This window comes from Schistocerca nitens, chromosome 4 (assembly GCF_023898315.1).
Source record: "Schistocerca nitens isolate TAMUIC-IGC-003100 chromosome 4, iqSchNite1.1, whole genome shotgun sequence".
NCBI lineage: Eukaryota > Metazoa > Arthropoda > Insecta > Orthoptera > Acrididae > Schistocerca > Schistocerca nitens.
The window spans coordinates 218,088,533-218,111,116 of NC_064617.1; the positions used below are offsets into that span (position 1 = coordinate 218,088,533).

General features: G+C 41.1%; 1 protein-coding gene across 1 annotated transcript in view; it reads left to right on the forward strand.

Moving 5' to 3' along the window:
• The window catches only part of LOC126251391 (uncharacterized), a 144,977-nt gene extending 126,072 nt beyond the window's left edge, over positions 1–18,905 (forward strand). Inside the window, exon 10 of the mRNA XM_049951785.1 lies at positions 17,204–18,905. Within this exon, the coding sequence (XP_049807742.1) occupies positions 17,204–18,729 (1,526 nt within the window). The 3' untranslated portion in view covers positions 18,730–18,905. The remainder of the gene's footprint in view (positions 1–17,203) is intronic.
• Positions 18,906–22,584: the final 3,679 nt, after the last annotated feature.

Below are 22,584 nucleotides of genomic sequence, written 5' to 3' on the forward strand. Positions count from 1 at the left end.
CTGGTTAGACAATAAAACCTTTAGTTTCCTGACAAAAATTTATTTGGTTTTCCCATTAATTCAGGCTGTTTGGTTTCAAGATGTCTCTTTAATAAAATGGTTTATGCTATCAGCAACTAAAATTGTTACACAAATTACACACTGCAGAAGTTCTTGAACGTTGGTTGTAGCTTCATGAAGTGTAGCGATAAATGGGTCTCATCATACCTTCTCATTTTTGTGTTTCGAGTACCTCCCTCCCCTTGACCAGTTTGTGGACCACTGGTGTCTTAATATCCGTCACTAACTAAGAATCACTTCATACTGCAGTAAAGTCTTCCTCGTGAAATCTAAAGACTTTAAGGAGGCATTGAGAGGCACCAACCAAAGCTTGCACTGTGCATTATAGTTAAGGATACAGCGACAGTGGAGCCGACAGTGAGAAATTCCGCTGACAGCCGATGTTAACCATCATTTTAGACAATGTTAAAATCATGACTATGCTGTCATTTTTGTTGACCGCTTCTGGTGTAACACTGATGTCAGGTGAAATTCAATCCAGATCTACAGTATCATCTTTGTTTGAAGGAGAAGATAAACATAATTATTTGCTACTAAGAATTTTGAGAACCACTGAGTTAAATAGCATTTTTTCCCCATTAGAGCAGTTTTAAATGACCAGATGGACAAGAAAAGAAATAAACAGAAGACTGAACATGATTTTAAATGCTTCTGTTAAACTAATGTTCCCAAGATTAAGCCGCTAACTTTACTCAGGCGGAGAGCCTACAGTAAATATATACAGGGTGTCGAAAATAATCAGCTGGTTTAAAAAAATTGTAACTTTTATGTTATTTGAGATATGTGCATGAACAACATACTGTTGGAAAGAACAAACTCTCGAGTTTTACATGGTTCCTGCTAGGTAGCGGCAGTGTGCGCCCACTTAAGTTCTAATAAAACTGGTGTTGGGATAACAGAAAGCATTTTGTGTTCTACGTTTTGCGCACTGCGGAATAGTAATAACTGTTCAGTGTGACTTTTCATACTAGATATGGTGTGGCTCCTCCTACAGCACAGAGCATTAGACAATGACATGAACAAATCCGAGAAACAGGTTGTTTGTGTAAAGGCAAATCGCCGAGCTGCCCCTGAGTGCATTACACAAACATCAAATGCACCTACCATAGTTTCACGAAGAGTCTGCAAAAATCCGTTCGCCCTGCAGCTCGACAGCTCAACATGTCCCCAATGTCTATCTGGCATGTGTTGCGTTGACGTTTAAATGTGAAACCATACAAAATTCAACTACTGCAAGCTCTTCGTGAAGGTGACAAACAACAATGTGTGGAGTTCTGTAATTTTGTTATTGGCAAGATGGAGGATGACAGTTTTCTTTCACTCTTAGTGTTTAGTGTGAGGCAACATTATATTTAATTGGAAAGTTGAACTGTCATAATGTGAGAACATGGGGTATGGAACAGCCACATGAAGTTGTACAACATGAGAAGGTCTCCCCAAAATTTAATGTGATTTGTGCAGTTTCAGGGGGAAAGGTGTATAGTCCATTTCTTTTTTTGCTGAGAACGCTGTTATAGGAAGCTCATATCTCGATATACTTGAGAACTTTCTTTTCCCACAGTTGGACATTGATTCAAACAACTTCATTTACCAACAAGATGGGGCACCACCACACTGGCATCTGTAAGTACGGGAATTTTTGAATGAAAGGTTTACTGAACAATGGATCGATCACACTGGACCAAAAGATTCAGCCTTACATTAATGGCGTCCAAGATCACCGGACTTGACTGTATGTGATTATGTCTTGTGGGGTTTATAAAAGACCCTGTTTGTGTGCCTTGTTACCAAAAACAATGAATGAACTGAGACATCGCATAACAGCACCTGTGGTGCTCGCTGCAGTGTGGGAACAATTTGAATACTGCATTGACCTATGTCATGAATGTCTAGGGGGCCTTATTGAACCCCTATGAAAAGGTATGGAAAAAAACTTTTTGAGTTTCCCCTTTATCAAAAAACAAAATTCATTGTATATCATTATTAGTTTCATAAATATAGACATGCCAAATCAGATGATTCTTTTTGATACACCCTGTATATTACGTTTTGACATATAGTCTTTTAATGTAAAATCCATTCAAAACAGAGGAAAATTTAGTGTGCAGTCCAGAGACGTGCTGCGAATTTTTTAGAGAGACAGAAAAACAAACATATTAGACTGGCAAAAGACCTGATTGGAAAGCGTAGTTACGAATATAAGGAAAATAAAATTACGATTGGTAGAAGTAGTATCCAGATGAATAGTTGGTAGATGGATCAAGGAAGTTCTTTGTAGGACTCCATGTGATAAGAAAACGCTTGAGGTTATGATTTAATGGAAGGTGATATACTACATTAGAAAACTTGCAGGAGCAGATATTGATAAGATTTCAAAGTGGTGCAGAGATTGGCAACTTGCTTCAAATGTTCAAAAATGTAAAATAGTGCCCTTCACAAAAGTGGGAAAAAAGTATACTATGAAAAAAATGCAATGGTTGTGTAGCATTGTTGGCTGGGAGGCCCTGTCCTGGCAAGTCCAGCCACCGTATGCAAGTCTTATTTCAGTTGACACCACATTGGGCAACTAGCGTCTCAGTAATGATATGATATGATATGATGATCATGATCATGATGATAACACCCAGTCCACAGTCAGAGAAAATCTCCAACCCGGCCAGGAATCGCACCCGGGCCCACTGCATGGTAGGCAAGCATGTTACCATTCACCTAAGCAGGCGGACAGTGTCCTGTGACTATAATATCAATAAGACACTTTTGGTATCAGCCAACTCATATAAATACCTGGATGTAACACTTTATATGGGTGTAAAATGGAATGATCACATAGGCTGTCTTGGGTAAAGCAGGTGGTAGACTTTGGTTTATTGGTAGAATACTGGGGAAGTGCAATCAGTCTACAAAGGAGATTTCTTACAAATCACTTGTGCGACCGGTCTAGAATATTGCTCAAGTGTGTGGGACCCATACGAAATGTGACTAACAGGGTAAATTGAAATATACAGAGAAGGGCAGCACGAATGGTGACAGGTTTGATTTGTGGGAAAGTGTCACAGAGATGCTGAAGAAACTGACTGGCAGATCTTGAAGATAGACATAAACTATCCCAAGGAAATCTACAAGTAAAGTTTCGAGAACCAGCTTTTAATGATGACTCTAGGAATATACTAAAACCCCCTACATATCGCTTACATAGGGATCGTTAGAATAAAATCAGAATAATTACAGCATGCACAGCGGCGTTCAGTCAGTTATTTTCCCCACACTCCATACATGAGTGCAATGGGAAGAAACCCTAATAACTGGTAAAATGGGATGCACTCTCTGCCAAGCAATTCACAATGCTTTGTAGAGTATAGATGTAGATGTATATCTAGAGCAGTGTGGATGTGTAATGTTGAAGACCACAATGCACGGAAAAAATATAAAGAAGGCCTTTTATCCTGTAGCATATGTTAAATGGGCGATTACAATGATATCACACAATAAACAAACAATATATTGACACATGCATTTCTAAGTACAGTTATGCTCGTTCACGGGTCTGGTTAAATCATATGTTATTTTAATCTTGTTGTATTTGTACACTCGCAAAATAATTCTATATTTGTGGTAATTGGCTCAACTCTACTGTATTTGGTTATCAATACGAGAGAAGGAAAGTTGCTACTCACCATATAGCGGAGATGGTGAGTAGCAACTTTTCTTCTCTCATATTGTTACATTCCATTGTATATGGTTATCAGTGTCAGCCACTTTTCTGTTGTTCAAAAACTTCACATACATTCTTCATGCACAAGCCCTCCAGCCACTGTGAACAGTCAAACAGCTACCCGGTTACTCTACAGCTGAGCTGCCCCTTAACAATGAATTCTAACAAAGCCCTGGTCATCATATATGCAGGACTAAATAAATTTTAAATCAAACAATGAAAACACCAAATAGGAATATCAACAATGTAGGAATATACAGATAGCTACTTACCATAAAGAAGAGATGTCAAGTTGGAGACAGGCACAATTAAAAAACACTTGCCTAAAGCTATTGGCTGCAGCCTTCATCAGTAAAAAAGACACACATGTGATTCATGTGCACAAGCAAGCACACGTCATGCACACGTGACCGCCAACTCCAGTGTCTCGAAACAGAATGTAACTATCACATGGACTGCAAGTTGCAATGTGGAGGGTGCAGGGAAGGGGAAGGGATAGTAATGTATGGATGGGGAGAGAGATAAACGCTGTCTGGTAGAGTGTGCAGGGACAAGAATGCCAACAGGCACAGAATCAGGAGACTGTGGGGCAGGGAGGAGGGGATAAAAGGAGCAAAAAAGGGAGGAGTGTGGAAAGACAGGCGGATTCATTGGCAGAGAGCTGCAGATAAACAGAGTAGGAGGTGAGAATGGGGAGGAGGTGATAGGACAAAGCAGGTGGAAACTGTTGGCTGGAGGGTGTGGGGACAGGCGGTGGCCGTTCATCCTGGTAGACAGCTGGTCGGTACTCATATCTATATAAAAAGCTGTGCAATGATTGCAGCAGAGCTGGTAAATGACATGGCTGCTTTCACAGTTGGCCCGGCCCCTGATGGGGTAGGATAAACGTGTGACAGGCCTGGAGTAGGAAGTGCTGGGTTGATGGATTAGGCAGGTTTTGCACAAGAGTCTTCCATAGGGATATGATCCTTGTGGCAAGGGGTTGGAATTGGGATTGGGAATGAGATATGGATGGACTAGGATGTTGTGGAGATTAGGTGGGTGACCAAACACCACTTTAGGAGGCATGGGAAGTAACTCGTGTAGGATGTCCCTCATTTCAGGGCATGATGATGGGTAATCAAAGTCCTGCCAAAGGATGTGGTTCAGTTGTTCCAGTCTGGAGTGGTACTGGGTGATGAAGGGGACATTCCTTTGTGGTTGGTTCTTGGGAGTTGGTGGTAGGATTGGGAGTGTGAGGGGAAAATGGCATGGGAGATCTGTTTGTGGACTATGTCTGGGGAATAGCCCCTGTCTGTGAGCAAGGAAGTTTTTGTCACTGCAGATACATCAGCATATTGAACAAGGGAGTTTTTGACACTGCTCATGCACTGACCGTGGGTGACCAGACAGTATGGGAGGGATTTTTTTTTTTTTTTTTTTTGTGTGAAAGTGATGACAGCTGTCAAAATGCTGGTACTATTGGTGGTTGGTGGGTTTAATGTGGACAGATGTGGGGATGGAGCCAACAGAGAGGAAAATGTTACCATCTAGGTAGATGGCATCCTGGGTTGAGGAGAACCACGTGAAGCAGATGGGAGAGAAAGCTTTGAGGTTGTGAAGGAACAATAACAGGTTATCTTGGCCCTAGGCCCAGATCATTAAGATAATGTCGCTGAACCTGACCCAGACTAGGAGGTTTGCTGTTTTTGGAGGCTAGGAAGGTATCCTCTAGATGGCACATAAAAAGGTTGGTATAGAAGGGTGCCATGTGGATGGCCATGGCTGTGCCACAGATTTGTTTATGTACCTTCCCTTCAAATGAGAAGTAGTTGTGGGTTAGGATAAAGCTAGTACTGTGAATGACAAATGAGGTAGCAGGTTTGGAGTCTGGAGGATGTTGGGAAGGGTGGTGTTCAATAGCAGTAAGGCCATGGGCATGAGGGATGTTGGTGTACAGGGAGGTGGCACCAACAGTTAAGAGTAGGGATCCAGGAGGTAAAGTAGTGGCAATGCCGGAGACTCGGTGAAAGAAGTGGCTGGTGTCTTTGACATGGGAGGCTAGATTACGGGCAGTTGGTTGGAGCTGTTAACCAATGAGGGCCAAAATTCTTACAGGGAGGCTCAATAACCAGCCACAGTGAGGGGGGGGGGGTGACCAGCATTGTTGGGTTTGTGGATTTTGGGGAGCATGTAGAAATCAGGTGTGCGGGGTGTCATAGAGGTGAGGAGGGAATTGGATTCAGGCGAGATGTTCTGGGAAGAACTTAAGTCTTTAAGCTGGGATTGGAGTTTTTTTTGGATTTCTGGGAAGGGGTCACTCTGACAGAGACCTTCTGCCAGGTAGTCACTGTGATTCATAACGACATTGGTGGAACCTTTGTCTGCAGGTAGAATGATTAGGTCAGGATTTGTTTTGAGGTTGTAGGTGGCTGTTCATTCTTCTACTAAAAAAGTTGGTGTTCTGAGGAAGGGATGGTGAAACTAAGTTGGCAGTAAGGAAATCCTGGAAGGTGAGTAGTGGGTGGTTAGATGGGAGGGGGGCACTTGCCTTTACCTCCTGGATCGCTGCTCATCACTGCTGACACTACCTCCCTATACACCAACATCCCTCATGCCCATGGTCTTACTGCTATTGAACATCACCTTTCCCAAACCTTAGTCCTCATGTACTGTACTATATCCTAACCCACAACTACTTCTCATTTGAAGAGAAGGTATATAAATAAATCTGCAGCACAGTTGCAGGCACCCACGTGGCACCCTCCAATGCCACCCTTTTTATGAGCCATCTAGAGGAGACATTCCTAGCCTCCAAAAGGACCAAACCCCTACTCTAGTTCAGGTTCATTGATGATATCTTCATGATTTGGACCCAGGACCAAGACATCCTATCTCCGTCCCTTCACAACCTCAGCACCGTTTCTCCCATCTGCTTCACGTGGTCCTCCTCAACCCAGCATGTCACCTTCCTAGATGTAGACCTCCTACCTTGTGATGGCTCCATCTGCATGTCTGCCCACATTAAACCACCAACAAACAGTACCTGAATTTTGACAGCTATCATCCCTTTCATACCAAAAAAATCACTACCATACTGTCAGGCCACCCAGGGCAGTGTATTTGCAGTCACAAAAACTCCCTTTCTGAGTATGCTTAGGGTCTCACCAAGGTCTTCACAGTCAGGCACTATCCCCATACCTAGTCTGCAGACAGATCTCCCTTGCCATTTCTGCTCACACCCTCAATCCACCCACCTCCCAACCCTCCACCCCCACCCACCAAGAACCAGCTACAAAGGAATGTCCCCTCTATCACCCAGTGCCACTCCAGACTGGAACAACTGAACCACATCCTTCACCAGGGCTTTGATTACCTATCATCATCCCAAGAAATATGTGACATTCTCAATCCTAACCATTTGCCACAAGAATCATATCCCTTTGAAAGACCCAGGTGCAAAACCTGCCTAATTCACCAACCCAGCACTTGAGATTCCAGTCCTGTCACAGGTTTATCCTACCCCATCAGGGGTCGAGCCACCTGTGAAAGCAGCCAAGTCACTTACCAACTCTATTGCAATCATTGCACAGCTTTTTATATTGATAAGACTACCAGCCAGTTGTCCACCAGGATAAATGACTACCACCAAACTGTGGCCAAGAGAAAAGTAGACCACCTTGTGGCTTAACATGCAGCTGAACATAACACACTTGATTTCAATGGTGCTTCACTACCCAAGCCATCTGGATCCTCCCCTACACCACCAGCTTTTCTGAACTGTGCAGATGGGAGTTATCCTTACAACACATTCTCCGCTCCTGTAATTATCCGGTCCTCAACCTACTGTAACATACTGTGCACACACCCAGCTTTCCACTCCCTTTGCCCTTATCATCTCCTCCCCATTCTCACCTCGCACCCTGTTTTGTTGCAGATATCTGCCAATGCATCTGCCCATCTTTCCCCACTCCTCTCCTTTTTTGCTCCTTTTTTCCCCACCTCCCTGCCCCCCAACCTCTTGACACTGTGCCTTTTGGCATTCTAGTTCCTGCACACTCCACCAGACTGTGTTTCTCTCTCTCTGCAACCATACACTACTATCTCTTCCCCTTCCCTGCCCCCTCCAGAAGCTGCTTGCATCCAACATGATAGTTGCATTCTTGTGCTAGATGCTGGAGTTAGCAGTCATGTGTGCATGACATGCTTGCTTTTGTGTGTGAATGGCATGTCTCTCATTCACTGAAGAAAGATGTGGCCGAAAGCTTCATGTAAATGTATTTTAGTTGTGCCTGTCTGCAACTTGACATCTCTTCTTTATGGTAAGTAGCAACGTGTCTTTTCCTACATTATTGATATTTGTACCTGGAGTTTCCGTTGTTTGATTTTTGCCAAACAGCTTCCTTCCATCCTACAACCCTGTGATGGTTTCCTTTGTTACTGTTCTCTAAAGCATTACTCTTTTCAGTGTCCATCCTCTATTCTTTCCTGTGTTTATTCACCACCTTCCATACCACATCTACTTCCAAGCCACACTGCATCAGTGATTTGTCTGCACACAACACAGATTTTGTGACCACGTGGATTGTTGATGCACCATTGAATGCCCCCAGATTCTTTCCTTCCGACAAATATAATTATTCCTATCAATCCTATTTCATCCCTGATCCTGATGTACTTTAGCCTTTTCTTTTTCACACCTGCTCTTGCCACATAAACTTTTGATCCTGGACCTAACCCATCACCTGTCCCCCTCTCTTCCCTTATTGTAGCACATGTGCATGCACGCGCGCACACACATGCGCGCGCGCGCCCACACACACACACACACACACACACACACACACACACGCACACGCAACCATTTCTTTTCACTCATATTTCTGTACATTTTAACATATTTGTGTGTATTTTTACACAGTTTCAAGTATCTTTACGTATCTGTGCATATTTTTGCACATCATTGCATGTTTCTGCTTGTCTTATGTATTTTTTACACTTTTTGCATTTCCAGCTCCTCTCACAACCATCAACACCTATTTCGCCAATTTCTGTATCATTCCCGTTTTCTTTACACCATTCCTGCCCCAATGGACCCTTCCTCCATCTTCCTCCACCAGTTCAGAAAACCATCCATTTCCATGGCTAAAACCAGTACCACATCCTGTTTCTCAAATGTTGCCTAAACCATGGAATCTCTCCAAATGGCATAAGTATGAAGATTCCTTTCTCTGGATCCTAAACCCTCCTTTCACAATGACCCATGCCTTTCCATATGCCACCAATCCCTGGCTCTCATGAATGTGGTACCGCAAAAACACATCTCTGTGGCACAGGCATCCCAGAACCACCTCTGCTCCCCTCCGCAAGATACTACTACTCAACAATCCGTACTCCATACATCACATCTCTGAAATTCAATCCCTTGCTCTCCAGCACCTTGAGCAGCATTCCAGACACCATCTCAATCAGTTATCTAACCTACTGCCACCTTGGGGCACAACTATCCAAACAACTATCCAACCCCTATCATACCCACAGTGTTCCTCCGTGTCCATCCATCGTAGCACCTAAACCCTGCCTAGCTGACCTTTTCAAGTTGCCACATCCCCCCAAAACTCCCTACCAACTCTCCATCAAATCCAGAGACAGAACATCCTGTAACACTGTTGTTACCTTTCCACCAAAACCCACAGCTCCACAGTAGTTTAAGTCCTATCCAAAGGCCTCACCTTTAGCCCTAAACCCAAATTTAATCATGAAGGATGTGTCAAAGATGTACTGTCCTTCTCCCGATCCCTGCAATGAAAGCACTTACTTGCCCCCAGTCCCTCCAATCAAAACCACTCTAATTCCTGCATTGAACCCTGCCTCTTCCAGTTCATATCACCATTCAACCATGATCTTCCTCCGTACCCATTGGTCACCTTCCAGGAATTCCGTATGTCCAACTTAGCCTCACCATCCTTCACCGGGTCCCTTCCTCAGAACACCAATCTTTCAGCAGAAGAAAGAACAGCCACGTATAACCTCAAAACAAACCTTTACCTCGTTGTCCTACCTGTAGGCAAAGGTTCTACCACTGTCATGAACTGCAGTGACTACCTGGCAGAAGGCCTCTGCCAATTATCTGACTCCTCCACTTGTAAACTCTGACACAGTGATCCCATCCCAGAAGTCCAACAGAAACTCCTGATATAAGTCTTAGGCCCTTCCCAGAACATCTCCCCTGAATCCATTTCCCTCCTCACCCCTATAGCAGCCCACACACCCAACTTCTACATGCTCCCCAAAATCTACAAATCCAATAATCCTGGACACTCCATTGTGGCTGGTTATTGTGCCCCCCCCCCCCCCCCCCGAAAGAATTTTTGCCTTCATTCACCAAGACTTTCAACCAATTGCCCATAATCTAGCCTCCCATGTGTGAGACAACAGCCACTTCCTTCACTGACTCTCCAGCATTGCCACCCCTTTACGTCCTGGATCCCTACTGCTCGCTGTTGACATCACCTCCCTATACACCAACATCTCTCGTGTCCAAGGCCTTCACCGCTATTGAACACTACCTTTCCCAATGTCCGTCAGACTCCAAACGCACTACCTCATTCCTCATACACCTTACTAACTTTATCATCACCCACAACTACTTTTCTTTGAAGGGAAGGTATCTAAACAAATCTGCGGCACAGGCATAGGCACACGCATGGCACCCTCATGTGTCAGCCTTTTTGTGGGCCATCTATAAAAGACCTCCAAAACACTAAATCTGTAGTTGATTCAGGTTCGTTGATGATATCTTCATGATCTGGACCCAGGGCCAAGACACCATATCTTCATTCCTTCATAACCTCAACAACTCTCCCACCTGCTTCACATGGTCCTCCTCAACCCAGCATGCCACCTACCTAGATGCAGACCTCTTCCTCTCTGATGGCTCCATCCACACATCTGTCCACATTAAACGCACCAACCACCAACAGCACTTGGATTTTGACTGCTGTCATCCCTTTCACACCAAAAAATCCTTCCTATACAGGCTGGCCACCCAGAGATTGTGTACCTGCAGTGACAAATACTCCTTGCTCAGCATGCTGAGGGTCTCACCGAAGCCTTCACAGACTGGCACTGTCCCCCGAATGTAGCCCCCAAACAGATCTCCATGTCATTTCCTCTTCATCACCAAGTATAACCTCAGACTGGAGCAGCTGAACCACATGCCTCACCAGAGCTTTGATTTACCTATCATCATTGCCTGAAATGAGGGACATCCTACGCGACATACTTCCCACTACTCCTAAAGTGGTGTTCTGTTGCCCACCCAACCTCCACAACATCCTAGTCCATCCTTGTACTATTCCCAATCCCAACCCGTTGCCACAGGTTTCATATCCCTGTGAATGACCCAGGTGCAAAACCTGCCTAATCCACCCACCTGCCACTTCCTATTCCAGTCCTGTCACAGTTTTATCCTATCCCATCAGGGGCCGGGCCACCTCTAAAAGCAGCCATGTCATTTACCACCTCTGCTGCAATCATTGCATTTATACTGTTATGACTACCAGCCAGCTGTCCACCAGGATGAACAGCCACCGCCAAACTATGGCCAAGAGAAAAGTAGACCACCCTGTGGCATAACATGCAACTGAACACAACACACTTGGTTTAAATGGTGCTTCATTAACCGAGCCACCCACATCCTCCCCTGCACCACCAGCTTTTCTGAACTGCGCAGATGAGAGTTGTCATTACAACACATTCTCCGCTCCTGTAATTATCCGGGCCTCAACCTACGGTAACGTACTGTCCACACAGCCAAGTTTCCACTCCCTCTGCCCTTTCATCTCCTTCTCATTCTCACCTCCCACCCTGTTTACTTGCAGACCTCTGCCAATGCATCCGCCTGTCTTTCCCTACTCATCTCCATATTTGTTCATTTTTTCCCCACCTCCCTGTCCCACGACCTCTTGATGCCTGTTAGCATTCTAGTTCCTACACACTCCACCAGACAGAGTTTCTCTCCCGGTGCAACCGTACACTACTCTCTCTTCCCCTTCCCTGCCCCCTCCAGAAGCTGCTTGCATCCAACGTTAAATTTTAAATCAGGTAAAACAAAATTACATGAGAGAAATAAATCTATTCTTTTTACAAACAGATACCTTTGTAAGTAAAATCGCACATTTATAAAGTTTCAAATGTGTAAAATGAAAATATTTATCAAGCCTCCTTGCTTTCTCTTGACGCATAACTCTACAACCAGTAGTTGTCTGTAATAGTATCTTCCACAGTCAGTTGTAATGCAGCGCTTTGCCACTTTGTGTTATGACCATATCCTTCATGACTTTTATTCACTCCTACTAACAGAGAAGTAAAAATTTATTGTATGTGTGGCATTGGGGTGAGCGCTACTGAATTTCTTTCACAACATCCACAGATTAATTTTGTCTTAATTTTGTTTTACTAGGTAGGCAGGCAGAGTTAATTTAACTATAATAACTTTAAATAAAGAGAACATTTGCCCTAGTGATTCTTTTCAGACATTACTTGACACAAGAATTCATTATTGTTTCCAAACATGATCACAGAACAAAGAGAACAAAATTGCAGAATCCAAACAAGTTTTTCAGGTTTCCACTTTGGTTGGAACTTTATGTGGCATTAAATTCTGATTTAGGAGTATCTGATTCAGAACATACAATGATGGACTGAAGACTTTTAATGTAATTGTTTTGAAATTTCCAGCTATAATGCAAATACATTGCCGGAAGAAAATTTGTATACCCCTTTAGAGGTTTCCAACTCACTCAAGATTTATTGTTGCTACAGTGCTTGTGCATTACATGAAATGGTTACATTTACTGATCAATAGAACATTTGGTTCTGAGGTACCAGGTGTTGACCCATGCAGAAACACCCATATTAGTACATTATGTAGACTCCACAGGCAGCAATACCAGCACTGATTCTGGCATGAAGTCACTCAAACAGATGGTGAAAACTATCCTGGGATATTTTATGCTATGCCTGCTTGACCTGTTCACATAGTTCTGTAAGAGTTGTCGGTTGATGAGTCACATGAGTCACTCCTTGTCCTATCATGCCATACACGTGCTTGATTGGAGACAAGTTGGATATCGTGCTGGCAGGGAAGCTGCACATCTTGCAGAGCACATTGAGTTTTACGGGCAGTGTGTGGGTGAGCATTATCCTGCTGGATCAATACATCAACATCCCGTTGCAAGAATGGCTCTAACAACATTCTGCACGTACCAAGCACTAGTTAGCATCATCCCTCCCCCCAGAAACACCAAAGGTGAACGAGAGTTGAGTTGTAGCTTATTGCACCCCAGACCATAAGGCCTGGGGTGGGGCCAGTGTGTCTTGGAAGATGTACTCTAAGGGACAGCACTCACCAGGTCTACAATGAACATGCAAATGACCATCACTTGCATTCAGACAGAATCTGCCTTCATTCTTGAAGATCACCGCGTGCCATTCCATCTTCCAAATAATCATCCAATGACACCAGTCAAGCCATGCACATTGATCCTGTGACATGAGTGGAAGATGGGCCAGAGGTGCACGTGCCCATAGTTCCACTTCTAATAACCAGCTGGGAACAGTTCATGTTGGCAAGTCTGAGCTCACAAGGCTTCTCATATGTGCTGTGGAAACTGTACTATCAGCCACTGCTGCCCTACAATACAACAATACTGGTGGGTGTCTGTGCTGTGCAAATGTCCAGAACCTTGTCTAGGGGTGAGAGAATGTTCACATGACCACTGATACCCAGCACTGTTGCACAGCTGACGCAGCACGTCCAACTTGTGTGGCAGTTCTCCGAAAGGCCCGTCCCGCTGCTTGGAAAGCCACAGTTTGATCTCGTTCAAACTCACTCATTTGGCTGTAGGAAGTGCAGGTGTGCCTCTGTGGCATGATTCCCTGCTTGCTTCACACATTTTCACCACACTGAGCTCTCTGGCAATGAGCATACCCTATTATAGGATAGATGCAGATAGCAGTCAGGTAGTTACGTCACAACGCTATCTGTTGGCAGACGACAATGAAGCCATTATTATTACATCCACTATCCCCCAGGTGACATTTGTTGTCATTGGATCAAAATTTACATTGTCTTTTGAGGTGTACATTTTTCCCCCATAGTGTATATATTTGAGAATTCAAAGTTTTTTGTTTAAATTTAATGGTAAAACATACATTTCATTCAGTTTCTGCTGTTCCCAGCCCACACATTGCTGTGGCTCAGTCTGGTTAAATGGAAAAGGAGGAAAAAAGAAAGCAAACATTTGTAATACTCATGGAAATTGGATGTACCTCCCACTCTCCTTCTCTCTCTTGTCTTTATCCATCTCCTCCTCCCACTCTCTTTGTCCATCTCCTCCTCTCTATCTCCTCCTGCCCCCACTTTCTGCCCATCTCCTCCTTTCCACTTTGTGTCTTCATTTCCTCCCATCCCTCTGTCCATCACTTCCTGCCCCTCCCTCTGACCTTGAGCCTTGTTTATTTTTATTGCATATTCAGATGATGTAGTGGTATTGTAATCATATGCTGGTAAGCCATCCATTAAGTACACCTTTCCTGTTTCCTAACAATGTTTCACTATTATATTTGGGTATGTCCGTCCAAATGTTCACTAGAGTGCTGTGTAAAAATTTAAAATGAAACACTCAAGAACTTTCCAAGATTTTTGGTGATAAAATTTCTCCTTTATATATTACATATTTACATAAAAAATAGGTATATAAAAGTGCACGTTCTTGAATGCAATATTGTATCAAAATTTCAAAGCAATCGATGAAGAACTTTCAGAGATTTATAGTTTTCACAGATGAATATCTACGTATTTTATAGGTTTCTCTTACAATTATTACATATATATGTATATATTATATGTGGCACTCTTGGTAGGTGTATAAAACCACACACACACACACACACACACACACACACACACAAATGCAACATTGTTTCAAAATTTCAAAGCAATTTATGATGAACTTTTTGGAGATATATATGGCTTTAAACAAATAACATTTACTTTTTTATTTTTGAGATTTATAGCTTAATGCAAAATTTATGTGTTTATCGGCGTACAAATTCCAACACAAATAATAGGATTACTTGGGCATGTTGACTATAACACTTAAATTAAATTTTGGAAGATGTAGAACACTGATCAGTAATGGGAGATAATAAAGATTTTCAGCCTCAAGATCCAAACCAAATTGCAGATTGTATCATCTACAATAAGGTTTGTTCAATTGATCTACAAACTACCTTTATATATATCTCAGTTCTGTCTGTGCATATTGCACATGTATTTGGTTAGCACGTGACAAGGTACCAATCTAGTTTAAAAAAAACTGGCAGCTGGCTGTTATTGTAGGCAGATGTGAAATTGTTTACGTCATAAAATATAAATGATATTGGTTGTAACTTACACATGTTGTTGGGGTCCTGATTTTAAGACCTTTATTCCAATTACTAGTTCTGCCATCTTCAGATTGATACTGCACTTTGTGTGTACATTTACATACACGTTTAATCGACATTTTGAGAATGAAGTGTAAATACATTAAAAAACTCCACTTGGTTTATCATTTATAAAAAGGAATGGTCAGAGATGGGTTGTCAAATGAATAAAAGGTAAAAGTACAACATCCTTAGCACCGACAGAATTAAAACTATATGCCATGCCGAGTCCATGTGAGTTCGTCAGTATGGCTCTGTTGGGGTTATGGATATTGTACTTTAACTTTTACTCATTTGACAACCCATCTAGGACCATTCTATTTTATAAATGACAAACCATGTGGAGTTTTTTAATGTATTTACACTTTGTTCTCAAAATGTAGATGACACATGTATGTGAACAGATATGCAAAGTGTAACGCCAATCTGAAGATGACAGCACAATTCTGTCAAAACTAGTAATTGGAATAAAGGCCTTAAAATCAAGTGATCTTGGCTTTCACAAAAAATAGATATTGATTGTGATGTCACATATTACACGGAATATGTGGACGTAACACCAACAAATTGTTACAAATGAAACGAGTTCTGGGTAAAGCAACTGGCAGAGGAAGCAAAGTATATGTACAAAACAGTGTTTCTTTTAAAATAATTGTGGTTGTGTTGGAATATTTGCCAAATTCCAAAATTTGCTATCTAGATATCAGTGTGATAAGACTTTGGAATTAAAAGTAACCCACTGGATACCATGCTGTTAAGTAATGCAACAGTTTTTCTAAACAAGTGATATATTGTTCCAGGATCCACAGTATAATTTCAAAATAGTGTTTGATCTACTGAAATGATACAGATTTCTTGAAATTTAATTAAATTTCAAGAAATCTGTATTCTTTATGTTTAATGAGCATGAAAATCTGTGTAAACCACTATTGAGCATATTTTAAAGCTGCATACATAAATTTGTATGGCACACATTGATAGTGATTCATATCACAAAGAAAACTGCTCTCAGGTAATGTAAGAGTGTGACTCAAATATAACCAGAATTTTTTGTAAGTTTATTTCAGCTTTTGAAAAACTCATACACATGAACTCGTTTTTTTTTTTATTTATTTATTTTTTATGGTATTCTAAATGGGAAACAAAATTTTCTCAGTGGTTAGGCAGTTTCTCAATCCTGTTTTCTTAAAATGAATGTGACTGTGACAGTAGCCAGTTGTCCATCAACACTTCGCAGTGACATCATCATCAAATCTGTGTCCCTGGACTGCTTCCTTTAGTGGTTCAAACAAATTAAAATTTCAGTGAGATAAGTCCAGACTGTAGGAGGATGTTAAAGCGTGGTTCAGAAAAATTCCTGAATTATTTGTTGCATTCTGGCAGCTGTGTGCGATTGAGCGTTCTCATGAAGCATGATCACATCCTGAATTGGATATATGCATGTTTTGTTTGGTCCAAAAGCTGGCAATAGTATGCAGTGTTCACAGTACGATGTTCTTGGAGAAAATTTGTGAAAACAACTACTTTAAAATCAAAAAAGATTCTCCGCAGTCATGTTGGTCCTTGAACTACTTCAGTGAGCTGCATTGTCAACAGCTTCTTCACCTTGTAAAAACTGTTTGTGCCATACATACACTTGAGTTGGTCTTTCTCAGGGTGTTGTCCCCAAATTGTGCCACAAATCTTTCCAGAATTTCAGATGATTTTATGTCCTCTGTTTTGAGAAAGTTTATTATAAAGTGTTGCACAACAGATGATGGTACTTCTGGAAATGAAAGCAACAATGAACAGAGATCATGCCACTCTCTGTTTAAAAAAAGGCACTTAAAATAAAAATTCCCGTTTATATTTGATTCACTCTTGTATTTTATGAAATGGTAGGGCTCTGTGTAGAAGTATGTACTCAAAAAAAAAGTGTATATGTATATTACATTTTACTTTTTGGTTTGTTTGTTACAGCATTGGAAGACAAAATTAGTATGGCTAATCCCCAGCCGACAGCATCGTTACCACCTCCATTGCCCCCAGCTTCCCAGTCTCACATACATAATACAAACATTTACACTACGCAGACATTATACACAACCAAAGTTGTAGTGAGCAAAGGAAGTAAAAAGTGGATGGGTGACAGTATCTTACCTCTTGTGCCTTCCCCAAAGAGGGATATTTATGAGTTTGTGGATGAAAAGCAGATAAGGGAGGACGAAAGGAAGGTAAGTGTTGAAGACACTGATAGAGTGATAGAACACGAGTCAGTTTTTCGACGTCCTGAATCGTCAAATGCTAGCCTTCTAGTAGAAGCAGCACTTGATGCTGCTGAACGTGATATTGACATCTCAAGTATGGTACCAAGTACTGCTTCTACGACTGTAATAACTGCCAGTGAACTGGCCGGTACCAAAGAACAGACAGGAAATTTGTATGACCTACCACATTCACAAAGTCATTTAGTAAATGGAAATCACCACCATCAAGCACTGAGCATGCAGTCACCCATCCACAATAAAACTGAACAAGATAACCATGTCGAAAACTATCTTGTGTCACCATCCACCACACCAGAGCACCATTTGCAGCCACAGCGCTCAAGCCCAGACAATAATCACTTACAACAGATGGATAGTTACACGCTTCAGAGACAATCACCGTCGCAACCTGATGCAGAGTCTCTCAATAATCATCCACAACATAGGCCCCATGTTGTGGATGTGTATGCTTTGCAACATCGTGATGATGAAGGATCAGAATCAGTGCCACAAGGGTATGCCATACAGCACCGGCAGGAGGAACTGATGTCTCCTGCTGGTACACCAGATGCAAGCTACAGCCTGCATCACCAGGAAGAAATCATCTCACCAGCTGGAACTCCAGCACCAGCTACAGCTGCTGCAACATATGATTTACCTGCAGCTGATGATGCATCTAGTTGTGATGAAGGTGAAGTGCAGAATTTGAGTGTAGGCATAAAGGGCAAGCTGGACTTGGCAGCCTACAAGCAATATGAAAGCCTGGATGAATTCAGTCGTGTCGGGGACAGGTTTGAGCCACTGACAGTTGTCGGCAACAGCGGTGAGCTGCAAGGCCTGGATATGTCGGCACGCACATACCATCCTCATCCTACTCACCCTCAAAGTTTCCCTCGTTACCACCATGCACTGTACGAGGAAAGACAGAGTGTCGACCTGTCTCGAGGTAGTGGATATGCGTCTCCACCTCCATACGGTGGACACTCAGAGGTATTGCGAGTGGTGAGTTTGGACTTAACACCAGGAGGAGGTAGGCACAGTGTAGACTTGTCTTTACCCCGGGCAGCTGTGGTTCCTGGCCAGCAGGCATTATCTGAACGAATTGTATCACCTCCACCACCACACCCCAATTATCACGGTTATCCTCTCTCGCCATCACCATACCATCCTGCTTCCCGTACTCCTCATATCACCTCTACCTCTCCGACAACGTATCATCATTACTCAGGTTACTATTGAGGTGTGCTGCGTATCTTATTTTTTGTCAGAGTATTTTGGAAGAGTATTTCTTTACTACTGTGAAACAAATGTATTTGAATAAGACATAGATGATGTTATTCAGTAGAATTAGATGTTACAAGGCAATTTTTTATAGCTGTCTTACTTGTTGCTACTTGTGATTGGTGGAAAGATGATGTGAAAGCCACTTTGCATCCACATGATTTATATAATTTTTAAGATTAATTGTCAGAGGTTTCTAAAATAACGTTAAAAAATTTTATATGTCTATCTCCCTGTTTTTAAGTTTTTCTGTTAAAATGTTTGTCGTCATTAAGTTGCTTTGATGTCATTTCACAGTATGTTCCTGGCAGTGGGCTCTGCCACTGGAAAGACAAGCAGAATCACTTAAGTCATGACACGTTAATAATTTAAGCATTACAACTGGCAAAACTTGCTTCATCACAGAACGATACTTTCCTGCATATTTTCTCTTCACTGGTTTTGCAAGTATGTAGGGTATGTTTCTAAAATTTTATGTGGTATGGAATATACAAACAAAACTAATTGGAAGTAGCAGTCTTGTACTAGCGTGATTAAAGATAAGTTGACTTGTTGATCACATTTTCCCCCAGAAAGCTATTCTTATTTTGTTGTAATTTTCCTTGAGTTGTTGGATTAAGATAGCCAAATGCAAAATTTGAAATTCAGAAAGGAAAATCAGTGGAGTACCAACTAACTTCCTCCTTGAGGTGTAAATTTTTACCTAGTTTTTTTTTCCCTTTTGTTTCTGTAACATCTTTTTCTTTTTGATGAAGGGATTATCAGACTCAAATGTAATATCTTTAACATTGTTCTGCTTGTTTCTGTCGAGTCTTCTCTGGTTTTTGAGCTTTTGGTGGTCAGTAAATTGATACTGTTCTGTTCTGTTCTGTTCTTATACATTTTATAGCTACGGTTAATGTTAAGCTGCATAGTGGTACCCATTATCAGCATTAATATATTTGAAGATGTGAATACTGTAAGAGTCCTCAAGTTAATTTTGAAAACACAAGTGGCATTCTTTCCTTTTTGTCTCCTGCTTTTCTTGGTCCCCTTTTCACCACCACCACCCCCACCCCACCCCCTTTCCTCCCTTACTGATGTCCATCTTTTTGCTGGAATTGCTATCCCATTAATTACTTTAGCAATGGAATACAGGCCCAATTATACAAGAAAAGTAGAGGGTCAAAAAATTGATTTAGCCAACAGTATTTCATGGGTAAATCTGTGTGTTTCTTCCATGCCAACAAAGCTGGTTTATGCTTCCTCCTTAGCTGCGTGTGTTCACACCATGTTACTCTCCTATCTAGGGGAAATGTTTTCTCCAACTTTCTGTTTCTTTCAGCTCATAATATTTCATCTCACAATATAAGAGATAATTTAAATGGGAGAAAATTCAATCAAGAAAACTACCAAACTATGAGGCAGAATTTCTGGCCAGTACTCACTTTCACGCAGTGAAATAGTTAGTAATGCCAACAGATATGTATATAAAGGCAAGCGTGACTACACTGTCCTAGTTTTGTAATTATTAGTTCCTTCCACGGGGAGGGAGAATGTATAGGTTGGGGAAATTTAAAAAGGAAGTGTCATCCTTTTTACCTACCCCCATCTCCTCCCTGAGGAATTGAAAATTTGGAAGCTAAGATAACATAAGAGATGAGTACGAGGGAGTCACATTCTGAAAATATATCTGACTAAAAGAATGTGGGCTTTCGAACAATCCCTATTAAACGAAAATATTAATTTCATCACTCCTTCTTCTTCTTCTATTTCTATTTCTATTTCTACTTCTACTTAGTACTACCACCACTACCACTCCTACTATTGTGAGTTTTACAGGTGCATGAGAAGGATGGTCTATTGGCCAAAAGCTGATGTGACCTATACAACGTTGAGCAAAAACTGTGCTGAAATACCTGTGTTCTAAATCATTGATCACAAAACTGAAGAAAACGTTTGTAGCAGCCATGACAGAGAAAAAAGAATAGCACTTCACTTAAACTATACAGTCATATCTCCCTTAAGTGGGCAAGAGACAACAGCCAAAATTTAATTAAATGAAACAAAGCTACTATGCTGCTGAGCTGTCAGAGGAATGCAAGCTCCACTGTCATTGAAACAAGCCTGAAAATTGATGTCATTTGTTAGTAATTACAACATTCATTACTAAAAAACTACACACAGACAATTTTTATGATCTCCTTCTTTATTTTAGCATGCCTTAAATTTGAAGAATTTTGCTTAATACTTCTTGTTTCATACAGCCAGACATATTCTGAATTAAGCTCTGCCTTGTCACATAAGAAATATGCAGAGAAAAAGTTTTAAAAATTAATCATGAAATTGACTCCTTTGTGAAAACAGCTAGTAACAGTCATGTACACATAAAATTATAAACATGTCAAACCTTGTCCTGTAAGTGACCTCAGTTCATTCACTGAAGTTGAAAGAGAAGTGGAAGAGGCAAATAGATTGCTCCATTGCTCATGAGTAACTGTTGGTTTTTGTCTGTCTTATTAGTAATAAAAGATCTTGAAAGAGAGGAAGATAACAGTTTATATCTCACTGATAATGATATCTCTGTATGGTACATCCTATGCACAAAATGTGGACTATACTACAGTCCTGGTGGTTATAAACCCATTAAATTATTGATTTTTTTTAAGTTTTATTTTCAGACTGGATGAGATAGTGCATATAAATTATATAAATACGGTATGAATACATGCAGGCAATCCCCCTTCCTCCTCTCTCTCTCTCTCTCTCTCTCTCTCTCTCTCTCTCTCTCTCTCCCCCTCTCCCTCTCCCCCTCTCCTCATGCATCTGTCTGCTATTTTCTTGATGTAATTTATTATAATTGCTTTATCAAAATACAATCCTCAGGTTCACATTTGTATGGGATGGAGATCTTTCTCACAGGTTGTTGATCATTGATAGTTAAAAGAAAATATTGGTGTGTATATATAAATATACTATACCACATACATTGGTATGTGTAATTGCCATGTCTGTTAAAGCTGATTTTTACGTTTAATGTCATAACATAGTTGCCAAGTGTGTACCAAAGTGTTTGCTAACAAGCATATGTCAAATAGCTTATATCTTTTAAGTTTTTTGTTGCTTTATTCATCAAAGCTTATGTTTTAGTTACTCGCAAACTGTGATTTTTTTTAAAAAAAATGTTACGGATGTGAAGCCATGTAAAATTTTACATATTTGCTGCTAGTCACTATATTTACAGTATTATGTTTGTATATAACATTGTTCTAGTATTATTGTTCCAAAACTGTATGGTACCTGTAAGTTTAATACTGTGCAGCTGAACTTTTACATTGCTCTGCAGTTATGTTTAAAACCTGACACATAATTTTAAACACTCAGGACATAATGTTTTTATTATTATTTGCTTGTTGATTGTAGGCAGGTAATTTGGTCCTGAGTGCACGTTAGACCTCACTTGAGCAGTTGATATCTGCATTGCAAGTTTTAGCGTACTGAAAGCTAAGCAGTACCAGATATTAATAATGCCATTTGTTGTAATGTTTGCTTGATTTGTGTGTGTGTGTGTGTGTGTGTGTGTGTGTGTGTGTGTGTGTGAGTGAGAGAGAGAAACAAAAATGCTTCCAAAAATGTGTGTTCATACTAAAGGTCAGTTGCCATAAAAATACATTTAGAATTAACTGAAATATTACTGCCTATTACCATTGTGCATGTTTATCCTTATACAGATTGATTATATATGTAGCCTATGCTTAATGCCAAAGAGTTTTTAGAACTGTTACCAAATATACTGAAGCCAAAATTTATATGAGAGCCATGAGTGATAAGTGG